General features: G+C 37.0%; 1 protein-coding gene across 1 annotated transcript in view; it reads left to right on the top strand.

Annotated features, from left to right (window-relative positions):
• IMPG2 (interphotoreceptor matrix proteoglycan 2) overlaps positions 1 to 23,794 on the top strand; it is an 80,580-nt gene that overhangs the window by 39,843 nt on the left and 16,943 nt on the right. The window contains exons 10-12 of the mRNA XM_025989964.2: positions 4,599 to 4,843; positions 8,694 to 8,779; positions 23,027 to 23,330. Of these exons, the coding sequence (XP_025845749.1) occupies positions 4,599 to 4,843; positions 8,694 to 8,779; positions 23,027 to 23,330 (635 nt within the window). The remainder of the gene's footprint in view (positions 1 to 4,598; positions 4,844 to 8,693; positions 8,780 to 23,026; positions 23,331 to 23,794) is intronic.

Raw genomic sequence — 23,794 nt, 5'->3', positions numbered from 1 at the left:
GTGTATTGGAGATATGTCAAATTACTGATTCTTTTTATTTTTTCATTTTTATTTTCTGACTATCCCTGTGAGGTAGTGAAAATAAGGATTAATATTCTTTTTCTTTCTGGAGGTGAGGATATTTTGCCTGAGACAGACAAACTGATTTGCCATAAGTTACATGACTAGAAGGTATGAGATATTTTGACCAAGGTAACCAGAATTTTGGTTTCTGTACCCTTAGTATATGTAAACTGTTCTGTGTGTATATATTATAGGTATATGTGTTGATGACTTAGTCCTCAACCAAAAGGCCTGTTTAATTGTTCTCCTCATGGCGTGATTAGAATGTTAAAACAACCCAAACTCTCATGTTAACCCTATGACCAAAAGCATGATATCTAGTTACTGAGTGCTAAGTCCTCTATAGGAACATAGACAGCAATATGAAGCCACTAGATTTTATGATAGAATTATTAACCTAGGTAGTTTCCAAATTGTTCAGTATTGTCAGGTATTAGTCAGCTGATGTAGTTGATTCATAACTTTTTGATATACTCATATTCTGAACTGTGGATTAATCAATGTGTGGCACCTAAATAGTCCATTTATATAATATATAACCACTCTCTTTCTCTCCATAAGCATTTATATGCATATGAAAATTTCTATTTGCTTTGTACTTTTCAAGGTGCACACATTATTTTAAGTTAGTAGATTATGCGTTTGATATGAGTCAATACTGTATCTGCCTGCTATACTTCAAAACTTTAGCTCCAGGCTTTGAAAGTGTGTGCCTTCTTTCTAACAGAAGAAATTTTATAGAGAAATATCTGAGTTTCTCTGAAATATCTTTATTTTGGTTGATCTTAATGAGAGGTGATACAGTTATTTTTTATGTTGAAAATCTGCACAAGTCAAACAGCCGATCAAGACATTTGAGGTAAGAGAATAAGAAAGGGTAAATTTCACCTCCACCTGATTGATGTTTCTGGAAATAGCTGTCAGAAGGAGAACTTTCCTTTATATAGCAGCTGTTTTAGTCTCATTTAGAAGATGGAAGATGATGATACAATGGTAGCTGGTTAACTCAGAGGTGCTAAGTGCGGAGAGCCAGCACAGCTTTCTTCAATCAGATCATGTTTTGTTTTCCAATGTGCATTCTGCTTCTTTACTTCCTTGGCCTCTTGGCTTTCTTTTATTCTGTCCCTCATCCTGAGGTGCCTCTCTGCTACACTTACTATGCCAGAACTCAGTCTGTTTTGGGTCATAGTGACATTCTCAGCTCCCAGAATAGATGGTTTCTTGATAGCTTAACCACTTCTTTGAGTTCTCTTTCCAGGACAAAAACATGGTAATGAATTGCAGTATATCTCTGAGGCACTTTATCTTCTTTAATGAATTTATCCTTGCTAGACAAGATAGTCTTTAATAGAAGTGTTATTTTTATATGTCCAAGAGAAATGTTGGGAGACAAATTATATTTTGTCAATAAAGAATAAGGCCAGTAATCTAACCCAGACTGCTTGGTTTGCGCAGATTTCTTGATCCAGGAATATTTTTCTTGATCTTTTCCCTATGATATTTAAAAGTCATGCAAGGCACATGGAAGACTCCCAGTGAAGCTTTGATTCTCTTTTCTGATTTGCTACATAGCATAGGAACGAACTCAAGCACTGCGTGGCACAATCTTTTTCCTCCATTTTTTCCTTATCACTGCTTTCTGTCTTAACATGAAATAGATTGTGCAAAGACCCCAAGAAGCTCACTCTGAAGATGTAGTCATGCTCTATACCATCGAGTTTGGAAAGAGCATGCACTTCCTCAGGGTTGGGTTGTGGCTGGGAAGTATGTCTTTAAAATGATTATTCAGGGGGTGCCAGGGTGGTCAGCTGGTTAAGCATCTGCTTAATCATTGACTCAGGTCATGAGCTCAGGGTCCTGGGATCCCAGCTCACATCAGGCTTCCTTAGAGACTTTTATATTTAGAGACTAAAAATTCTTCAGATTAAGTAGGGAGTATCATACTGTCATTTAGGTGGCACAAATTTAGTTGTCTTATCTGCCTACATTACTGAATAAAAGTGACCTTTTTTTTTTTTTTTTCAAAAGTATGTATTGAACTACTATGAGCCAAGCATTGTGCTAGATGCTTGGGACACATACTGTGTGGTGAGTTCTGACCAGTAGGTGTCCCTCTTACTGTTTTATTCTACTTCAGGGTCATCATTTGGTTATTTTAGCATATTTTACTGAATTTATTTCTTTACAAAAGAAGATCAGGAATTACCCATGAATCAATATATTCTGGCATGAAAAATTAAGAGACTTAAACAAGTTCTAGACAATAAGCTGATGTCTTACCACTTTGTAGAACATCTGGATATGAAAATAATTCAGTTACTACTTTGTTTTTTTTCAATATTATTTATTTATTCCTTACTGAGAGACACAGGCAGAGGGAGAAGCAGGCGCCCCGTTAGGAGCCTGACTCGGGATTTGATCCCAGGACCATGGGATCACCACCTGAGCCAAAGGCAGATGCTCAACCACTGAGCCACCCAGGTGCCCCCAGTTACTACTTTAAAGCACCCTAAACCACCCTATTAGAAGTTTTAGCTTATCAGATCTAGAAGGAAGATCTTCTAGAATTTACTCGAAGGTACTGGGGGCCCCTCAGTGCCAGATACCATGCTGAACACTGGGGATAGAAACTTAAGGAGAAACTGAAAGGCAGTCACTTTAAACAAAAATTTTTTTACAAAACCACAAAAGCTGTAATCAAAGAAAATATATATAAGTAAGTTCAGAGGGGAAGTGCTTTAATTATTTGTATGCTTTGATTTGGGAATCATTTTCCTCCTAGAAAATGTCTAAAGGAAACAGATTGTTTCCATTGCCTGTCTATATTGAGTGTTTTATCTTTGGGAAGGTAGTGTTCTTTCCTCTGGAAGGATCTTGGTGTGACTTACTGGGTCCTGTTTCAAATAGCTGTGTCTCATAGACTGGCAGGAAGCCACAGTGATGACTAGAGCAAAGCCGTCCTCATAGTGACTTTTTTTGGATAATAGTTTAATTAAAGCTACTGAGAGTATGGCATAGTAGTTCAGAATACAGGTGCTGGAGTCTGGCAGGTCTGTGTTTAAATCTTGACTCTACCACTTACACGTTTCAAAATTTTAGGCAGATCTTCTAACTTCTTTAAATTTCAGTTTCTTCAATAATAATCTGAAGATAATAAAACCTTCACAGGGTTATTTTGAAAATTAAATGAGATAGAGCATGTTACATTGTAAGCACTTTTAGTTGTTAGAGAAATCTGAGAGTCTAGAAGGAGAATTTTTATTGGCTTAAACATTTTATTTATTTTTTAAAAGACTTTATTTATTTATTCATAAGAGACATAGAGAGAGAGAGGCAGGGACACAGGCAGAAGGAGAAGCAGGCTCCATGCTTGGTGTGGGACTGGATCCTGGAACTCTAGGATCATTCCCTGGGCGTGAAGGCAGGAGCTAAGCCACTGAGCCACGCAGGGATCCCTGATTAAACGTTTTATAATCTGGTGTTATTTCTCCAAAAAGGTTATTTAAGAAAATGTCAAATGACATGTCAACTACTATTTATTTATTTTTACTTTACCCTTTTTTTCTAAGAAATCCCTTTGTTTTCTCATGGAAACATAAGAGTGAAAAAGCCCAATCTGACAATTACTTGTTAACTCATCAAGGTTTTATTCAACTCATTAATGAAGGAGCCAGAGGAAAAATGAAAGCAAGTTTGTAGAGCACTTGAAAAAAAGGAAATTTATATAGTCAATTTGGACAATAGTTTAATGGATTGATTAAAGGATTAGGGTAGTAAAATCAAACTTTGGAGTCATCATTGCTACCAGGCCAAAAAAAACTGAATCACATCTAGTTTTATTGCAGTTTTAGTATCAAACTTTATAGGACTATAAATGATCTGGACTATCAAACATAATTACATCTCCTCAGAGACTTAGATAAACTGTCATATTAGAAACTATTCTAGCATGATACTAAAAAAAATCACAAGTCATCAATTTGCTTTATTTCCAAGTACTTCATATTTTCCTTTCCTGATAACTATGTTTTAGTTCATAGTAATTAAGCCTCTTCATGGCTTTACCACCCTCCTCCTGTTGTGGAGTACATAGTCTATCCAACAGCAGGAAGAAAGATATATGAGAGGATTACCCATTGTTGGGTGGAGTTAGATGATTTTGTTTTAAATCAGGGAGGAGAAATGCTAATAGGGAAAGAAGGAAGCAGGTTGATGGTGGAGAGGAGCTATTGGCTCTGAAGGAGGAAAGAAGGGATGAGAATGGTGGGGAAGATTGTGTTCACATATTCTGCAGGGTTGTCTCTATGACCTCCTTAGAACTTTTTCCATGTTCCTAGGGCTGTGAACCTCTGTTGTCTAGGAAGCAGGAGAGGATGGCAAAAGGTCCAGAGTCTGCAGAGAATTGTGGTAGAATCCGTGCTTTTTGAGACCACCCTCCCCCTCCCCATGGGTGTAGTGTTGTACTCCATGGATTCAAAGCTCCTTTCTTTGTGCTCCTTAGTGGGGCCTAATGTGTTCTCTCTTTTCATCCATAGCGGCATAGATGTTCACTATGCAGTTACCTTCAATGGTGAGGCCATTGGCAATACCACCTGGGACCTAATTAGCCTTCATTCCAACAAGGTGGAAAACCACGGTCTTGTGGAACTGGATGATAAGCCCACTGCCGTTTATGCAATTAGCAACTTCAGAGATTATATTGCTGAGACACTGCATCAGAATTTTTTGCTGGGGAACTCTTCTTTGAATCCAGATCCTGACTCCCTTCAGCTTATCAATGGTGAGTTGATATCCATCGTAAAGTCCTTGTACACTGTTAGTTTCTTTTCCAATATACTTTGGTGAGAACTAATTTCCTTAAATATATGTGGTTCTGAGCATTGTCGAGACTGCATGAGAAAGGAGCCATCCTGGTATGAATGAGCTGTGGCCCTACAGCTATGTTGGATAGATCAGTCAGGAGCTCTTAGGATATATGTAGACAAAAGGCCACAAAGAGTGGAGAAAGTAGAGAACAGCATGACATTTAGAAGTAGTGTAGGGAAATGGGAGCAAAGTGTAAGAAAAAGGGAAATAGAATATGCAAGTATGAGTTGGAACAGGTTATAGTACTGCCAGGCCAATTGACACATTAATTCTCCACGGGCAAATCAACTGGTATAAAGACTTAAAAGCCAGAGAATGGAAGACAAAGAGTAGCTCAGGAAAGTTCAAGGATGATCCTGGTTACAGAAGAACTGATAATGGGTGGTAGGCAAAATCCCAGAGAATTCAGTACCAAGTGTGAGGTCAGAGAGCTGGAGAGATCCAGTTATGATACGAAATCAGCAAGTGGATCTGGGATCATCACGGAGGGGTTGACTATGGATTTAGAGTCTAAAGAGTGGCCTAGTTAATCTCAGACTGAAGTTTACCAAGAATCTGTTTACTAGGGATGCCCGGGTGGCTCAGTGGTTGAGCGTCTACCTCCGGCCCAGGGTGTGATCCTGGAGACTCGGGATCAAGTCCCGCGTCGGGCTCCCTGCGTGGAGCCTGCTTCTACCTCTGCCTGTGTCTCTCATGAATAAATAAATAAAATCTTAAAAAAAAATCTGTTTATTAGTGTTGCAACCGTTTAACTCATCAGGGACATGGTATCCTGTTAAATTACTTACTACTTCATCTTTACTTCTTTATGATTTCTTCACTCATGGGTAGTTTAGCTTTTAAAATTTTACTGAAATGATTGCATGGGAGTAATACCAGCTGCCAAACCAGGAAAATTAATGAATGAGAGGCAGTACTAACAATGATGCATTTTTATAGCCTCTTCATTTCCCACATTTTCTTAAGAGAAAAGAGTTTGTATCTTTTCAGACAGCTATCACCTTGTCCTCTGTGTGTATATGTGTGTGTGTAAATAAATACAAATATGAGAGAGAGAGAGAGAGAGAGAGAGAGAGAGAGAGAGAGAAAGACAGAAAAAAACTTTAACAAAATTTTACTATGTATAAAATACATTTACTTCCTAAAGAAGATATTTTTTGAGGGCTGAACTAAAACTTTAAATCGCTTTTCAGTTATTTTGGCTACTAAACTGATGTTTCCTTAAAATGACAGTGTGCTAAGACAGGACCACAAAGTGGCCTGACTTCAGATGGCTTATATAGTGGAGAAACTATTTTGTTTTTTAATTAATTTATTTATTTTAGAGAGAGAGAGAGAGAGAGAGAGAGAGCATAAGCAGGGGGAAGGGCAGAGGGAGAGAAGAAAAAGAGAATCTGAAGCAGACCTCCTGCTGAGTGTGGGGCTTCATCTCACCACCCTGAGATCACAGCCTGAGCTGAAGCTTAGAGTTGGAAGCTTAACCAACTGCACCACCCAGGTTCTTCTAAAGTGGAGAAACTCTTTCTTCATGGATGATAGTGCTATTAGGCTATCAGTTCTAAAACACCGGGGAACCTTTGTATTTTGGAGCAGTGCAGGTATCCTGAGTGTACTTTTTCATCATTGTATCTTGTTAGAAAACCTGAGCCAGATAAAATAGTGAAAAAAGAAGGGGCTTGTTATAATCTGAAGTTGCTGGAGTCCTTTTGGCAAGGCTAGCTTAGACTAGCTGGGAGCTACCTAAGGGGACAGCAAATAGTCAGAAAGTCCCAGAAATCTGGATATTGGGATCAAAGAAAAACATATAAGCTAGGAGGTCATGACCTGAAGGAGCTGGGAACCTAAACTGAGCATAAGGTATAGACACCAAGTAACGAGGGTAGTGGGAGAATGACCTGGAGGCTAGGGTATGCAACAGGCAAAGTGAGATTGTTTAGGAAACTAAATCCACATATAGCATAGGAAGGTCTTCCTTTTATGTGGAGCCTTGTAGTAGAGCTACCTCTTAGAAGGTGTCCTAAAAAGGAGTTTAACAACTGAGAATTTCTAAGTAAATTTAACAAAAACTTTAGAATATACAGGAGAAACTAATTCAGGTGCTTTATCTTTCATTAGATGTATGTTTCAATTGCACAGAACTTTTGTCTCTAAAATCTATTTCTATTGTCCTGCCAACTTAGAATGCTGAAAGACTTCAGTTTTCTAGGTAACCTGGTCATCATTTCTTAAAGATGTATCATCCTTTCCAGGTGCTAATTTTCCATAGAAGACAAGATCATGGTATATACAACTGAAAGAGAGTTTTGGGAAATACTTAAATCAAAGAGGGTTTTTGGCTTCTCATTGGCCTCTTTATGTCAGGCCAGTGGTAACAGATGAATAAAAAGAGATTCTGCTTCTATATTAGGTGGATATACCAGACCAAATCCTTTTTTTTTTCTTTAGCTTTTATAGATTCCCTCTCCCCTTCAGGCAAAATCAATTTCTTCTTTGTATCCCATACATTGTATATATATCCCTCACATCATTTTATAATTTGTATTTATCTCTCTGACATAGGGAATACTTACACAGGAAAAAGTTGGCTTTATGTGATAGTCTCAACTTTATCAAAGTCTGTAATAACTAAGCAAGGTTTCAGGAAGCCTTTGCTGAATTAAGTTTTATAATCTACTGTCTTACCTTTTTTGCTCTTCAATGTTGGTAATAGTGATAAACTCTCTGGTGTCCTAGCCCATTTTTCAAGGATACTTTTCTCTCAGAAAGGAAATAATTTTTCATAATCTTCTCCATTCTTAGCAATCAAATAAGTTGAGATTTCAGTTTAACTTCCTTATTAAAATGAAAATAAAATTAAAAACATCTGCTTCACAGGCATCTTGAAAAGAGTAAACAATGCTTGAAAGAAGAAAAAGAAATAATAGGAATATTTTAAGTGTAATAATGAGAATATTTTATGTTGGAATCTTATAAATGAGATAGATTGTGTTAATGTTGATGCAGGCAGGCCAGGTCTGAGGACCCAGAGAGGGTCTCACAGGACCAGTCAAAGAGGGTCCTTGGTGACACACACAGGATAGAAATCAAGTATAAGCCGGCAGGAAGCGAGAGCAAAGTTTATTGAAGATATATATGGAGAGAGCAGTTACCAGACAGAGTGTCTGGGAGACTTGGAAAAGGAGAGTCTTGTCTTTGCTTGGGGCCTGGGGTTTTCAATGAAGATTGTGGTTGGGTGTACATGTTCTCTCAGGCATCTGGGAACCAACTAGAACAAGGACAAGGGTCCAGGTGTCCTCGTGGACAAGCCACTTATTCCTTGGAGCCAGGGCATCTTGGCATTGAGATGTCTAGTGCCCGTGGTCTGGAATACACATATGATGGCCTTGTCGAGTCATTCTCCCATAGCCCTTCCTTAGATGTTATCTATTGTGCTGGAAGGCTCTAAAAGCATCATAACTTCTTGTCCTTACAAGGAGGACATACACTGTTCTATGAGGCATGTGTAAAGTGAGGATGGAGATTCTAGGGAGAATAGAAGCAGGAAAAAGAGTAAAAAGCAGATTTTTGTGGAGTCCTTTAGTTTCCCTATCTCAATATAGGTAAAATAATGGAAAAGTAATAAACATTTTCTAAGCAAGTCTCCCGTATCTGTTGTGCCAAGATCTAAACCAGAAAAAGGAACAACTTGGTTTTTAGTTGTCCCTGAAACTCAAATACAATAGTGTCTCAACAAAATATGTTCCTTAATATTGTTCTTTCTTCAGTGAGAGGAGTTTTACTTCCTGAAACTGAAGACCAAGTTTTGAACACCCAAAGTTCAAGTCTTCAACCAACCCCACCATCCATTCTGGTAAGTATGTTTCTATATTATATGCCTAGAATCAGGCCCTCAAACTTCTTTTCTTTATACACTCACCTGCTTACTTTGGCAGCATGAATTTCCTAAGCTGTTCCTGTTTCAAATATTTTCTTACATCATCCTTGGAACATCATTCACAGTTGTCAGCTCCAGAGTCCCAAGTATTGGTTCAGAAAATTTAAGCCTTCTGCAGTGGTTAAATGAAGTCTGCAGCAGTTAATTGCCAAGCTCTACATGTGGTATAAAACTTATTTATGGTTTATACTTGTTTGGTAATAATTAAGCTCTAAGTGCCCAATGAGTTGTCCTCTAAAAGTTACTCAGAAGTAGTTTTTATAACCAAGACTGTAAATTGATATACATAGGTACAGAGTATAGATTTGCATTCCAAGGATTGTATTGAAGAAAATTGTTAGACTTCAAAGCATATAGAATAGCTTGTGTATGGGAGAGAGAGAGAAGAATAAAAGTAGCAGCTATCTGACAAATGACAGAGACTCAAAATCAGGCCTCCTTTTAATCTGTGCTGAAAACATTTCCATTCACACAGAAACATTGTGAAATGAATGTTCCTTTTTGTTCTTACCACTCAACTCCGTTGGGTGTTCCTCTATTCCTTCCAAACCTCCACTTGCCATTTCACCTACTAAGAGGCATCTAGTAGAAAAGAAAGTGACTACCTTGAGTGTAGTTGAAACAACAGCAGGGACACCTACAATCACAACACACACCTGCAGAGACTACCTGGTTATAAAGCATTCATGAATCTTTTGTTATCTCATAGAATAGTGGGACTCCCTTCTAATTCCCTACTCTTACTCTCTTGAGAGTTTTCTGGCTCATAGAAGTTTTTTGAAATACTTGTTTCTTGATTTTAATCCTGTAATGAACATATACAAAGTCTGCCCCCAAATCACTTAGCCATTAATATATGCAGTCATTTCTCGTATTCTGTTGTAGAGCAGCTCAGTTTTGAAATGTGGTGTCACTGGAAGTACTCTTTTCATTGAGTTCCATATTGGAGAAAAAAGATTAGGGAGGATTGATAATAGAGATTACATTATTTGGTGTTTATTCATTCACTTATTCATTCATTCAAGTATATTTATTTAGTGCTTTTCATGTGCCAAGTGCTGGGAAAGCCGAGATGAATAAAGATGTGGGCTTGCTCTCAAGAAGTTTCCAGTCTGGTAGACAGACTTCTACACAAATAGGACTTCTGTGCTATCATAGAAGTCCATTCAGGATGCAGTGGCAGAGGATGGTGATTCACTGTGAACATGGCACCACTAGTCATTCCTTCTAATCATATTCATCTCAAGCTTCTCTAACCACAGAACTGTGATGATGAGATTTAGAATGTTGTTGTAAAGATAGGAATTTCAATATGAGCTGGAGGTTGTAAGCTGGAGACCAGCCAGCTGGATGTGCTTTGGGACCAAATTTTTAAAGAAGCCAACATTTAACAATCAGGATATTTTTGCAGGAAAATGCAGATTTCTAACTTCTTTTGAAAACCAGGAAGATCTGGTATTTAGTTTGGGTTTGGAAAGCAGCTGCCCCTTTACTGATGACAAGTACTGACTAACTGGGCTCACATGGTGCCTATAATGTGGTTCTATTTGCATTAAAGGCAATCTCTCCATTTTTTGAATAGTGGTAACTGTGGGGCAGTAAGTAACAATTTGAGGAGACAGTGGAATCTTAATGGATAATGATAAGGCATGAAAAAAAGAATGATTAGCTAGAAGTGTGTAGTTACTGTTTTTTCTTTTTTGGAGGGGGAAAGCTGTTAACATGATTTTGTTCTTTTATAGAAATGAGATTAATTTTTTTATAGATTGATTTTAGGAATTATTTTAGAGGTAGGAATTTTTAGATATTGAATTTGACACTTTTTGGCATCCTAACTTGGAAAATCACATGTTGCACAGTATGCTTTCTATAGCACTAGCAAGCTTTTCAGTTGGCATTCACAGAAGTGAATCTTGGCCAGTATAAGTTAATATACTACATTGAACTAAAAGAAGAATTTTTGAGTTGAATTTGTTACTATGGGAACATCTATTCCTATAAAAATAAATGAAGTGCTATTGCTGGCACATATAGGTATACCTTTCACAATGTAAGAATACCATTTTTTAGGGGGCACGTATTTGGAAGAGATGGTCATCCTTATTTAAAAAGTCAAGTTGTAGGGTGCATGGGCGGCTCAGGCAGTTAAGCATCCGACTCTTGATTTCTGCTCAGTTGATGATCTCAGGTCGTGAGATTGAACCTCACCTTGGGCTCACACTCAGCATGGAGTCTGCTTGAGATTCTCTCTCTGTCCCTCTGCCTTCGTTCCTCCCTATGCTCATGTTGTCTCTCTCTCAAAATAAATAAATACAATCTTTTTTAAAAAGCCAAGTTGTTTACTTTCACTGTTTATTTGCCTTATTTGTGGCTTGTATTTTATCAGAGATATTATGTATTGTTTCAATTTTTATGGAATGAAAGGGCATTTGTAGATATACTGAAATTGTGTATATTGTTTGAGGATTTCCTTTTCATTAAGGATTAAGCTGTTTTCCTGATGTGTGTCAGGTCGTAGGTTCTGTGTAGTAAAATTCAGTTTTTTCAGCAAGGGTTAAAGAGCTTACGCCATTTCACTTAGAATTCTGAAAAATTTCACATGTAGAATTTGCAAGGATATAAATATGCCTGACTCAACTGGATGAGTATGTGCCTTTAACATATCTCTAGAAGTGATTTTAGATAATTAAGAGGAATAAAAGTAAATTCCCTGGTATAGTATGATTGTCTTCATTCTAACTACTTTTTTGAGGAACAAACAGGGCATTGAGCAAATGGCCTTCTTGCTTCTCCTTGAGTGTACATCTGGTTTTAAATACTAGAAAAAGAAATGGGAAAGGAAGAAAGTTTTCTGACTATACAAACAACCTCCATATTCAACCTAGCAGATATTTACATATTAGAAAATAGGGTTTCCTCTCTATCTTTGCTCTGTTTACCTGGGCCTTACCGACCTGTGGACATAGGATAATCTGAATGAGAATGGACTGCTGAGGCTGTTGGTTCTAGTTTCTCCTCTGGGAATCCTTTTGCCACTGGTTATAGATACTTATACATATCTCTCAATGAACAGCCTAGTATGATGGGCAAAGCACGGGAACTAAGAACTCTAGAAACTCGGGAGTATAGTTCTGATTTTTTTCCCTCTATTTTCTTTGGGCATTTCACTTCTATGAGATGCAGTTTCTTATCTTTAATCGACAAGGTTAGACCACATGATTCAAGAATCCTATTCTAAAATTTGATACTTCTGTTTTGTTCACGCATATGTACACACTAACCCCCCTAAAATGGTACTGAGACTCAGTTTCCAATATGTGAAGGGGGAGTGAGTGTTCCCAAATAGCACCACATAATTCTCCAGACACCAGCTGGGTGTTCAAGGATTCAACTCAATTCTGACACTATCTACCCAGAGAGATAGCATCAGATTCCACAGGTTAAGGGCTCAGTTCTACAAGACTGCCCCCCTACTTCCACTTCAGACATCAGATATTGCAAGCCTCGGTTGCTACCTGTACTTCTGACCTACAAGCTATAAATCACAGGTTCCCATGACCTCTTCCTCAAGTTTGGTTGATTTGCTAGAATGGCTCACAGAACTCAGAGAAACATTTTACTTACTAGATTACCGATTTATTATAAAAGGATACAACCCAGGAATAGCCTGATGGAAGAGATGCATAGGGCAAGGTATGTGGGAAGGGGCACAGAGCCAAGCTCTTGCCAGGTATGCCACTCTCCTCAAATATCCAGGTGCTCACTAACCCAGAAGCTCTCTGGACTCTATCCTTTTGGGGTTTTATGGAGGCTTCATTACATAAGTGTGATTGATTACATCGTCAGCTATTAGTAACTGATTCAACCTCTAGCCCCTCCCCCCTCCCTGAAGGCCATGGGATAGGACAGAAAGTTCCACCCTTAATCACATGGTTGGCTTCATGGTGCCAATCCATAGGTGCCCTCTAACAGTTATCCCATTAACATGACAAAACATACTATAATAACTCTCAACACTTAGGAAATTCCAAGGGTTTTGGGATCTGTGAGCCACGAACTGTGGATCCTAAGACCAGATACATATTTTTAATGAATTACAATATTATACCTTCTTTCCTAACATAAGATTTAGAAACCAAAGGAAAGTCTTTTAAGCACCTGAGCTTTTAAGCACCTAAGCTAGTATTTTTATTTAATTTGTTTTCCTTTCACCCTCTGGACTTCAATTTGTTGACTTTTCATTTATCTGGAATTGAACTCTTACTCTGTCCATCTGATCATTCCTTTTTTTCTTCCCAGGTTTACTGAGATATGATTGATATATAACATTATGTAAGTTTTAAGTCATATATGATGATTTGATACACTTACATGGTGGGAAATAATTACCATGGTAGGGTTAGGTAACACTTTCATCACCCCACATAAGTACTTTTTTTTTTTTTTTTGTGGTGAAAACATTTAAGATCTACTCTCTTAGGAGTTTTCAAGTATGGGGCAGCCCAGGTGGCTCGGTGGTTTAGCACCGCCTTCAGCCCAGGACATGATCCTGGAGACCCGGGATCGAGTCCCATGTCAGACTCCCTGCATGGAGTCTGCTTCTCCCTCTGCCTGTGTCTCTGCCTCTCTCTCTCTCTCTCTCTCTCTCTCTCTCTCTCTCTCTCTCTGTGTCTCTCATGAATAAATAAATTTAAAAAATGAAAAGGAAAAAAAAAGGTGTTTGCAGTATGTAATACAGCATTGTACATTATAGTTTGACATTATATTTTTGACCCCCAGAACTTACTAATCTTATAACTGGAAATTTTTACCCTGTGGCCAACATCTCCTCATTTCCCCCAACCCCCCACCCCTGGAAATAATCATTCTTGTCTCTATTTATAAAAATTCAGCTTTTTTAGACTCCACATATAAGTGGTATCAGGCAGTATTTGTGTTTTTGTCTAGTTCGTATCACTTAGAATAATGTCCTCAAGATCCATCCACGTTGTCCTAAACAGCAAGATTTCTTTCTCATGGCTGAAAAGCATTCAGTTTGTGTGTGCTGTGTGTGTGTGTGTGTGTGTGTGTGTGTGTGTGAGATATAGTCCGATTTATTAATTTTTGCTTGTTGCCTTTGCTTTTGATGTCATATCCAAAAATCATTGACAAGATAGACTAATGTCAAGGATATTTTTCTTCTATGAGTTTTACAGTTTAAGGTCTTATTTTTAAGTCTTGAATCCATTTTTAATTAATTTTTGTGAGTGGCGTCAGGGGTCCACTTTCATTCTTTTGCATATGATTATCCAGTTTTCCCAACTCCATTTATTGAGGAGACTATCCTTTCCCCACTGGGTATTTTCTCAGCTCCCTTGTAATATCAATTGACTGTGTATCTTTGGATTTATTTCTGAGAAATTCTCTCTGTTTGGTCCATGTGTCTGTTTTTTTTTTTTAATTTTTCTTTTATTGGAGTTCAATTTGCCAACATATAGCAGAACACCCAGTGCTCATCCCGTCAAGTGCCCCCCTCAGTGCCCATCACCCAGTCACCCCAACCCCCTGCCCACCTCCGCTTCCACTACCCCTTGTTCATTTCCCAGAGTTAGGTGTCTCTCATGTTTTGTCACCCTCACTGATATTTTCACTCCTTTCCCCTTTATTCCCTTTCACTAATTTTTATATTCCCCTAATGAATGAGACCATATAATATTTGTCCTCAGATTGACTTATTTCCATGTGTCTGTTTTTATGCCAATATGTTACTGTTTTGATTACTATAATGAAATTACTATATTGCTTTGTAAAGTAGTTGCTTCATATTGTAGTTTAAAATCAAGAAGTGTAATAGCGTATGGTTTTCTTCTTTTCTCAGGATTGCTTTATTTTTATTTTTATTTTTATTTTTTTTAATTCTTTTTTTTAAAGATTTTATTTTTATTATTTATTCATGAGAGACCCAGAGAGAAAGGTGGAGACACAGGCAGAGAGAGGAGAAGCAGACTCCCTGCAGGGAGCCTGATGTGGGACTCGATCCCAGGACTCCAGGATCATGCCCTGGGCCAAAGGCAGACGCTCAACCACTGAGCCACCCAGGTGTCCCTCAGGATTGCTTTAGATATTCAGGGTCTTTTGTAGTTCTTTATGAATTTTAGGATCGTTTCTTCTCTTTCTAAAATGCTACTGGAATTTTAATAGGGATTGCACTGAATCTGAAGATGTCTTTGGCTAGTATGGACTTTTTAACAGTATTAATTTTTCCAATCTGTGAATACAGAATATGCTTCCATTTATGTGTGTCATCTTTAGTCTTTCACCAAAGTCTTATTGTTTTCACTACATGGATCTGTCACCTACTTGGTTATATTGATTTCTAAGGCTGTTAACTGTTTTAGATGCTATTATAAAAGGAATTATTTTTCTTTTTCCAATAGCTTGTTTTTAATGTACAGGAATGTAGTCGATATCTGTATATTGATTCTATTGTATCCTATAACTTTACTTAATTCATTGATTTGTTCTAACAGTTTTTTTAAAAGATTATTTATTTTAGAGGATGTGAGTGGGGGAAAGGGCAGCGGGAGAGGGACAGAATTTCAAGCAGACTCCCCACTGAGGGCAGAGCCTGATGCAGGGCTCAGTCTCATGACCCTGAGATCATGACCTGAGTTGAAATCAAGAGTTAGACCCTTAACCAGCTGAGCCAACCAGGTGCCCCCATTCTAACAGTTTTTTTTTTTCTTTAGGATATTATATATGTAGGATCATGCCATCTTAAACAGACCATTTTACCTCTTGCTTTCTGATTTGAATGCCTTTTATTTAGTCTTCTTGCCTAATTGCCTTGACTGGGACTTTTAGTATTATACTGAATAAGATGATGGGAGTGAGAACCCTTGTCTTGTTCCTCATCTTAGCAGGAAAGCTTCAGCCTTTCACAATTGAGTATGATATTTGCTGTGGGTTTGTCATATGTGACCTTTATTATGTTGAGATATGTTCCTTCTGTACCCAATTTATTGAGGGTTTTTATCATGAAAGAATGCTGAATTTTGTCAGATACTTCCTGTATCTGTGGAGATGATTTTTTATTCTTTATTAATGTGGTATATCACATTTATTGATTTGTATATGTTGACTCATCCTTGTATCCCAGGGATAAGTCCTCTCCTGACCCTGGCATATGATTCTTCTAATTTTCTTTGAATTCAGTTTGCTAATATTTTGTTGGCAATTTTTGCATTACATTAATCAGAGATATTGGTCTGTCATAGGGAGAAGCAGGCTTCTCGCAGGGAGTCCGATGTGGAATTCCTCTGAGTAGAACAGGGTTTTGGTTGCAGTGGGAGGTCCCCTTCTTTGGTGTTTCAGTCTTTAGGTTGCCCTTTTTAACCTTTCCACCAGCATCAGGCTTCCTGGTTTCACATTTCTTCTCTCTAGTATCTGGCTTTTCAGCTTTTTCACCTACCAACTTGGAAGATGGGAAAAAGCGGTCTGTGTCCATTTTTTAAACCAGATTGTCTTTGTTACTGAGTTGTATGAGTATTTAATATGTTTTAGGTATTAACCCATTATTGAATATATGATTTGCAAGCATCTTCTCCCATTCAGTTAATTATCTTTTCATTTGTTGATGGCATCTTTCAGTGTAAAGAAGCTTTTTAGTGGGACATAGTGTCATTTGTTTATTTTTGTTGCTCCTGCCTTTGGAGCGAGATCCAAAAATTATCGCTAAGACCAATGTCAAGGGGCTTACTGACTATGTTTTTTCTTCTAGGCATTTTATAGTTTCTGGTCTTACAATTCAAGTCATTTGGATTGGATTCTCTCTTCCATTGATCTGTGTGTCTGTTTTTATGCCAATACTATACTGTTTTGATTACTCTAACTTTTTAGTATACATTAAACTCAGGGAGCGTGATATCTCTGGCTTTGTTCTTCTTCAAGATTGCTTTGCCTATTTGGGGTCTTTCGTGGTTCCATACAAATTTTAGAATTAGTTTTCCCAGTTTTGTGAAAAAATGCCATTGTAATTTTGATAAGGATTACATTGAATCTGTACAGATTGCTTTAGGTCATGTGGATGTTTTAATAATATTATTTCAATTCGGGAACATGGAATACTTTCCATTTATTTGTGTCTTTACTTTCTTTCATCAGTGTCATAATTTTCAGTATGCAGGTCTTTCACCTCCTTGGTTAAATTTATTCCTAGGTATTTTATTCTTTTTGATACAATTGTATATGATTGTTTTCTTGATTTTAAGATTTCTTGATTTTTTCTGATAGTTTCTTATTAGTGTATAAGAATGCAACAGAATATTTTTTGAGTGTTTGGTGGAGTTTGCCAATGAGACCATCTGGTCCTGGTCTTTTCTTTGGAGGCTTTTGATTCAATCTCCTAACTAGTAATTGGTCTATTCATATTCTCTGTTTCTTCCTGATTTAATCTTGGAAGATTGTTTGATGTTAGGAATTTCTCCTTTTCTTCTAGATTATCCAATTTGTTTATAATAGTTTCTTCTGATCCTTTGTAGTTCTGTGATATCAATTGTAACTTTGCTTTTATTTCTGGTTTTATGTATTTGAGCCCTCTCTTTATTCCTTGGTGAGTCTAGCTAAAGGTTTGTCAATTTTGTTTATCTTTTTGAAGAAAAGCTCTTAGTTTCAATGATCTTTTCTGTTGCCCTTTTAATCTTAATTTCATTTATTTCCATTATTTCCTTCCTTCTACTAATTTTGGGGTTTTGTTGTTGTTTTTGTTATTCTTCTTTTTCTGTTTCCTTTGGGTATAAAGTGGTTAGATTGTTGATTTGAGATTTTTCTTAGTTTTTGAGGTAGGCCTCTATTGCTATGAACTTCCCTTTTATAACCACGTTTGCTGCACCTCATAAATTTTTGTATAATATATTTTTGTTTTCATTTGCCTGTAGGTATTTTTTTTATTTCTCCTTTGATTTCTTTGATGACCCATTGGCTCTACAGTAGCATGTTTAATATCCATATTTTTTGTGTTTTACCATTTCCTTTCTGTAATTGATTTCTATTTTCACATCATTGTGGTCAGAAACGATGCTTTATATGATTTCAGTCTTCTTGAATTTATTAAGACTTGCTTTGTGGCCTAACATGTGATCTGCCTTGGAAAATGTTCCATGTGCATTTGAGAAGAATGTGTATTCTGGTGCTTTTGGATGGAATGTTCTATATGTTTATATTTTAAGTCTGTGTGGTGTAATGTGTCATTTATGGCCAGTGTCTCATTATTGATTTATTGCTGTCAGTTTTTACTTTTAGGCATGTTAATATCTGCTTTATATGTTTTGGTCTTCCTATGTTCAGTACCTATGTATTTATAAATGTTATGTTTTCTTATTAGAGTGACTCCTTCGTTATATAATGCCCTTCTTTCTTTTTTATTGTAGTAAAAGAGTGATGAGTGTAAAGCTGTATCAGCTTTCTTTTTGTTTTCATTTGCATGGGATATCTTTTTCTGTCCCTATCCCTAACACTTTTAGTCTGTGAGTGTTCTTATTTCCAAAATGAATCTCTTGTTGACTGCATATAGATGAACCCCTTTTTTTAAAATCCATTCAGCCGGGATCCCTGGGTGGCGCAGCGGTTTGGCGCCTGCCATTGGCCCAGGGCACGATCCTGGAGACCCAGGATCGAATCCCACATCGGGCTCCCGGTGCATGGAGCCTGCTTCTCCCTCTGCCTGTGTCTCTGCCCCCCTCTCTCTCTCTCTCTCTCTATGTGACTATTATAAATAAATAAAAAAATAAATAAAAAAAAATCCATTCAGCCATTCTATGTCTTTTGATTAGAATATTTAGTCCATTTACATTTAATTATTGATAGATATGTACCTACTGACATTTTGCTCATTGTTTCCTGGCTTTTTTTGTAGTTTGTCTCTTCTTTTTGTCTCTTCACTTCTGGTTTTATAACCTTCCTTAGTATTACATTTAGATTCCTTTCTAATTTTCTTTTGTGTATTTACTATAAATATTTGCTTTGTGATTACCATAAGGTTTACATATATCATCATATATATATATGTGTGTATATATGTGTGTATTTATATTTATATAATATATATAAAACAATCTATTTTAAGTTGATAGTAACTTAAATTTGAATACATTTCAACCCTCTACATTTTAATCTCCCCCATGTTTTATGTTTTTGATGTCACATTTTATATCTTTTTATTTTAGATATCCTTTAATTATTGTAGTTTTAGTCAATTTTTACTACTTTTGTCTTTTATACTAGCTTTATAAGTGATCAGTCCATTATCTTTATGATGAACTTTTCCTCTGAGATTTTTACTTTTGCATGTTTTCTTGTCATTAGTCAGTATTATTTCTTTTCTGCTAAAAGAAGTCTCTTTAATGTTTCTTGTAAGGCCCATTTAGTGGTGATGAACTCCTGTAGCTTTTGCTTATCTGGAGAAATTTTTTTTCTTAGGTTTTTTTTTTTCTTCTGCCTCGATTCTAAATGATAATCTCACTGTGGGTGAGTATTCTTTCCTTAAAGTGCTTCGAAAATTTCATGCCATTACTTTCTAGCTTGCAAAGTTGCTGCTGAAAAATCTTCTGATAGCCTTATGGAGTTTCCTATGAATGTAATAAGTTCTTTTTTCTTATGCTGCATTTAGGAGTCTCTCTTTATCTTTATGTTTTGACACTTTATAGTATGTCTTGATGTTGATCTTTTGGGATTCATCTTTTTTTATAAATCTCTGTACTTCCTGGACCTGGATGTCTGTTTCCTTCCCATTTTAGGGAATTTTTCAGTCATTATTTCTTCAGATAAGTTTTCTGCTTCTTTTTCTTTCTCTTCTTTTTCTGGGGCCTCTATAATGTGTATATTATTCCACTTGATGTTGTCCCATAGGTTCTTTAAGGTATTGTCACTTGTTAAAATTATTTTTTCTTTTTTCTACTCTTTGTGGGTGAGTTCATTGCTTTGTTTTCTAGCTTGCTGATTTGTTTTTCTGCTTCTTCCAATCTGCTGTTGAACCCCTGTAATGTACTTCTCAGTGTAATTATGTATTTTTCAGTTCTGTGAATTATGTTTGGTACTTTCATATATTTTCTCTTTGTTGAAGTTCTTTCTGTGCACTCTTCTCTGGTAAGCATCTTTATAATGTTATTTTGAACTCTTAATCAGGTAGATTGCTTATCTACATTTCATTAAGGTGTTTTTCTGAGGTTTTGTCTTGTTCTTTCATTTGGAACATATTCCTCTGTCTCCTCATTTTATCTGATTCTTTGCATTTGTTTCTATGTAGTAGATGAAACAGATGCCTCTCCTGTAGGAGTCTTATAGAAGTGGTCTTATGTAGGGGATGACCAGTGGGGGCCAGAAGCACAATCCTACCCTGGCCACCAGAACCAGGTGCTCCCTGGGTTTTTCCTGTGTGGGCTGTGTGTACCCTCTGACTGTGGTATGGCTGAGCTGTGGTGTGGCTGGGTGGATGGGGTTCTTCTCCAGCCTGGCTGTGATATATTTTGTCAGAAGTGTGTGTGTGTGAGGGGGTGGAGAAAGTGGCACTTGCCTGGCTGGCTATGCCTTGGCTTTGGTGCAGGGTATGGAATGGTGCTTGCTTGGCTGGCTGTGATGTGCCTGTGATGTGGGATGGAAGCCCCATATGTGCTGGCAGGTTGGAGGGAGATTGTCAAAATGGTGCTCACCAGCACCAGTATTAGTAAGGTAGAGTGAGATTACGAAAATGGTATCTGCCAGTGCTTCTGTTCTAGAGAAAGCCCTAACAGGTTCCTTCCTTTCTGGCAGTTACTCTAGGATTAGTGTGTCTCCCTCACATATGGTCTAGGCACTTTCCAGACTTCTCCTTTTAATACCATAAGATCCAGTAATTCCACTACTGAATATTTACTCACAGAAAATGAAAACACTAATTCAAAAAGATATATGTACCCCCATGTTTATAGCAGCATTATTTCCAATAGCAAAGATATGGAAGCAACCTGAGTGTCTATCGATAGATGAATAGATAAATGGCATATATATATATATGTGTGTGTGTATATATATATGCCATGAAACATTATTTAGCCATAAAAAGAATGAAGTCTTGCCATTTGCAACAACATGGTTGGACATAGAGGGTATTAGGCTAAGTGAAGTAAGTCAAAGAGAGAAAGACAAATACCATATGATTTCACTTTATGTAGAATCTAAACACACACACACACGCACGCGCACAAATGAACAACAACAACAACAAAAATAGAAACAGACCCATAAGTGGTTATTGGAAGGAGAATAGTAGGTCTATGGGTGGTTGTCAGAGAGAAGAGAGTGGGAAGTACAGGCTTCCACAGCAATTTGTTCCTACAGCTGTGGAATGAATAAGTCATGGGGATAAAAGGTACAGCATAGAGAAAAAAATGATATTTTAATCACATTGTGTGGTGACAAATGGTAGCTACACTTGTGAACATAGCATAATGTATAGAGTTGTAGAATCACTATGTTTTACACCTAAAACTAATATAACTTTATGTGTTAAGTATACTTTAATTAAAAAAAGATTTAAACTATCTCTGAAACAAACAAATATATAAAAGCAAACTACTTTTGCACTGGGTCCTGGGGCAAGGAAGTCTATAAGTCAGTCCTTTAAGGGCAGGTTTTTCATTCCCTGCAGTTCTGGACATAATCCTTGTTGGTTTTTTGTTTTGGGGGCTGGTCTCTCAGGTGCAGTAGCCAAGGGGTGGAGTGCCTAATGGGGCACAAACTCCTTGCTCCTTAGGGAAACATTCCATGTTTTTAAAATTTCATTCTGATTGTGGATTGCAACTTTTTGGTTGGGGTTTTTGGTGAGAGTATATCTCTGCCTCTCCTACCAAACTCAGTGGGGCCCTTTTATCCTTTGTTGTGGAAATGCTGTTCATCTAGTTTTTTAGATTTTTTTTTCAGAGGAAGTTATTCCATATGTAGCTGTAGATTTGTGTCCATAGGAGGAGGTGTGTTCAGTATCTTCCTATGCTTGAACATAACCCCAGGAGATTTCTTAAAGAGTCTACCTGATGAGAAATGTAACAATTCAACAACTAAAGTATTTTAGAAACCCAGCCTGTAATACTATAGGTAGAACATGATCAGCCTGTATCTTCTATGGGGGTGGTTTTAAAAGTACTGTATCTAGATCCTATCCACAACCAATTAGTTGAGAATCTCTGGGACATGAGGCTTGGACATGGGTGTTTTTAAAAAGCTTCCATGTGATTTTATGCTATTTAGGATAAAGAATGATTGTTCTATTTTCCTTTATCAGTTTTCACTTAGGAAATATTTTATGAATTTCTTCTATACATATGGCACTTCTTATTTTTTATCACTTGTAATTCAGCATAGATTGAAGTATATAAGGTCCCACCAAATGCCATGGCCATTTTACCTATTAGCATCACCACTAAACTTTTTTTTGTAGACTTATCTTCATATGGTTAAATAATTAACATGTTCAAGGATTGTGTTTCTGACTACTTTTCTATTCCTGAAGTTAAATTTTAAGGTAATATTAGTACGATTAGTAAAAAGTCATTGGAAAGAGAAAATTGTATTTTGTAAGTGTGATGCCATTTCATAGATGTTGCTATTCTTTTGAGGTAGCCAGACCACATTTTGATATGGTGACATTTCTTATCAAAATTAAAAACCTTAAGTAGTTAAATACCCTTTAGAAAGACTAATAAAATTGCTAATTGTTCTTGCCCACTGTGGGCAATGTGTTTAGTTCTTTGACATCAAATTACAGATATTAGTAATTTTGTAATTAGAGTATTAAAGCTAGTAAGACTGAATAAGGGACCATCTAAGCAAGAGAAATAATACTTTTTCCCACAAAGTCACTTTGGAATATTTTAAATATGTTATCTCATCTCTTCCCAATTTACAGATGTGATTCAACAGGTACATGGCTTTTCTCTCGATTTTTTTTTAACTAGTAGGTGGTTTGAACAGGGGTTTGATGAGGGCTCTCTTTGGTTCTAGAGCTCATGTCCCCCAACCCCCTCCCTGCCATCAATATTACATTGTCTTTATATCCCTAGAAAATCTGGGATTGTGAATACATAGGTGATATTTGAAATCATTTTTATGTGTTTCTTTTATCTATGATATGATTTAGCCTTTTTTTCCCCCCAGGATAATACCCTTCAAGCTGAATGGCCCTCAGCAGATGAATCTACCACCAGCAGTATTTCACCACTTGATTTCAGCTCTGGTCCTCCCTCAACCACTGGCAGGGAACTCTGGTCAGAAAGCCTTTTGGGTGATTTAGTATCTACACCCAAATTAGCCTTTCCCTCGAAGGTGGGCCTCAGTTCTTCCCCAGAGGTTTTAGACGTTAGCAGCTTGACTCTTCATTCTGTCACCCCAGCAGTGCTTCAGATTGGCTTGCCTGTGGTTTCTAAGGAAAGGACTTCTGGATCTCACATATTAGAAGATGGTAAGGGATTCTAATTACTTTTCATGCTTTTTCACTTTGTTGAATCAGATGACAAGGATTTTGAAGACAGAAAGAGACTAGGTTTAACAGAAAAGCATGGTAGCATCTATTAGGAGTAAATGTCTTGGGGAAGCTGTGTGAGAGAGGGAACAGTCAGTTTTAATTGATTGAAATGGAGATTCCAAATAGGTAAATAATAAGAAAAGAACTTGGTGGGCTAGTGTGGGGATCAATTAATAGATATTTTGAACATCTTATTAAAGAATATATAATTTAAATTACTATTAAAGAACTACTTTATTTGCTTGAATATTGTAGTGGTAAACAAACAAAGAAGATTATTCTAGTAGCTCTCAATAGGATTAATTGTGGGGGCCAAGTTTAGAGATTCTAGCTTGCATTAGGCTTGTGAAGGAGAGAAGTGAACTAGGGTAGCTACAACAGAGATTAAGGAATGAAAATCA

Source organism: Vulpes vulpes, chromosome 1, assembly GCF_048418805.1.
Source record: "Vulpes vulpes isolate BD-2025 chromosome 1, VulVul3, whole genome shotgun sequence".
In the NCBI taxonomy this organism is placed as follows: domain Eukaryota; kingdom Metazoa; phylum Chordata; class Mammalia; order Carnivora; family Canidae; genus Vulpes; species Vulpes vulpes.
Note: the sequence above shows the minus strand (reverse complement) of the source record. Positions and strands in the feature narration are given on the sequence as shown.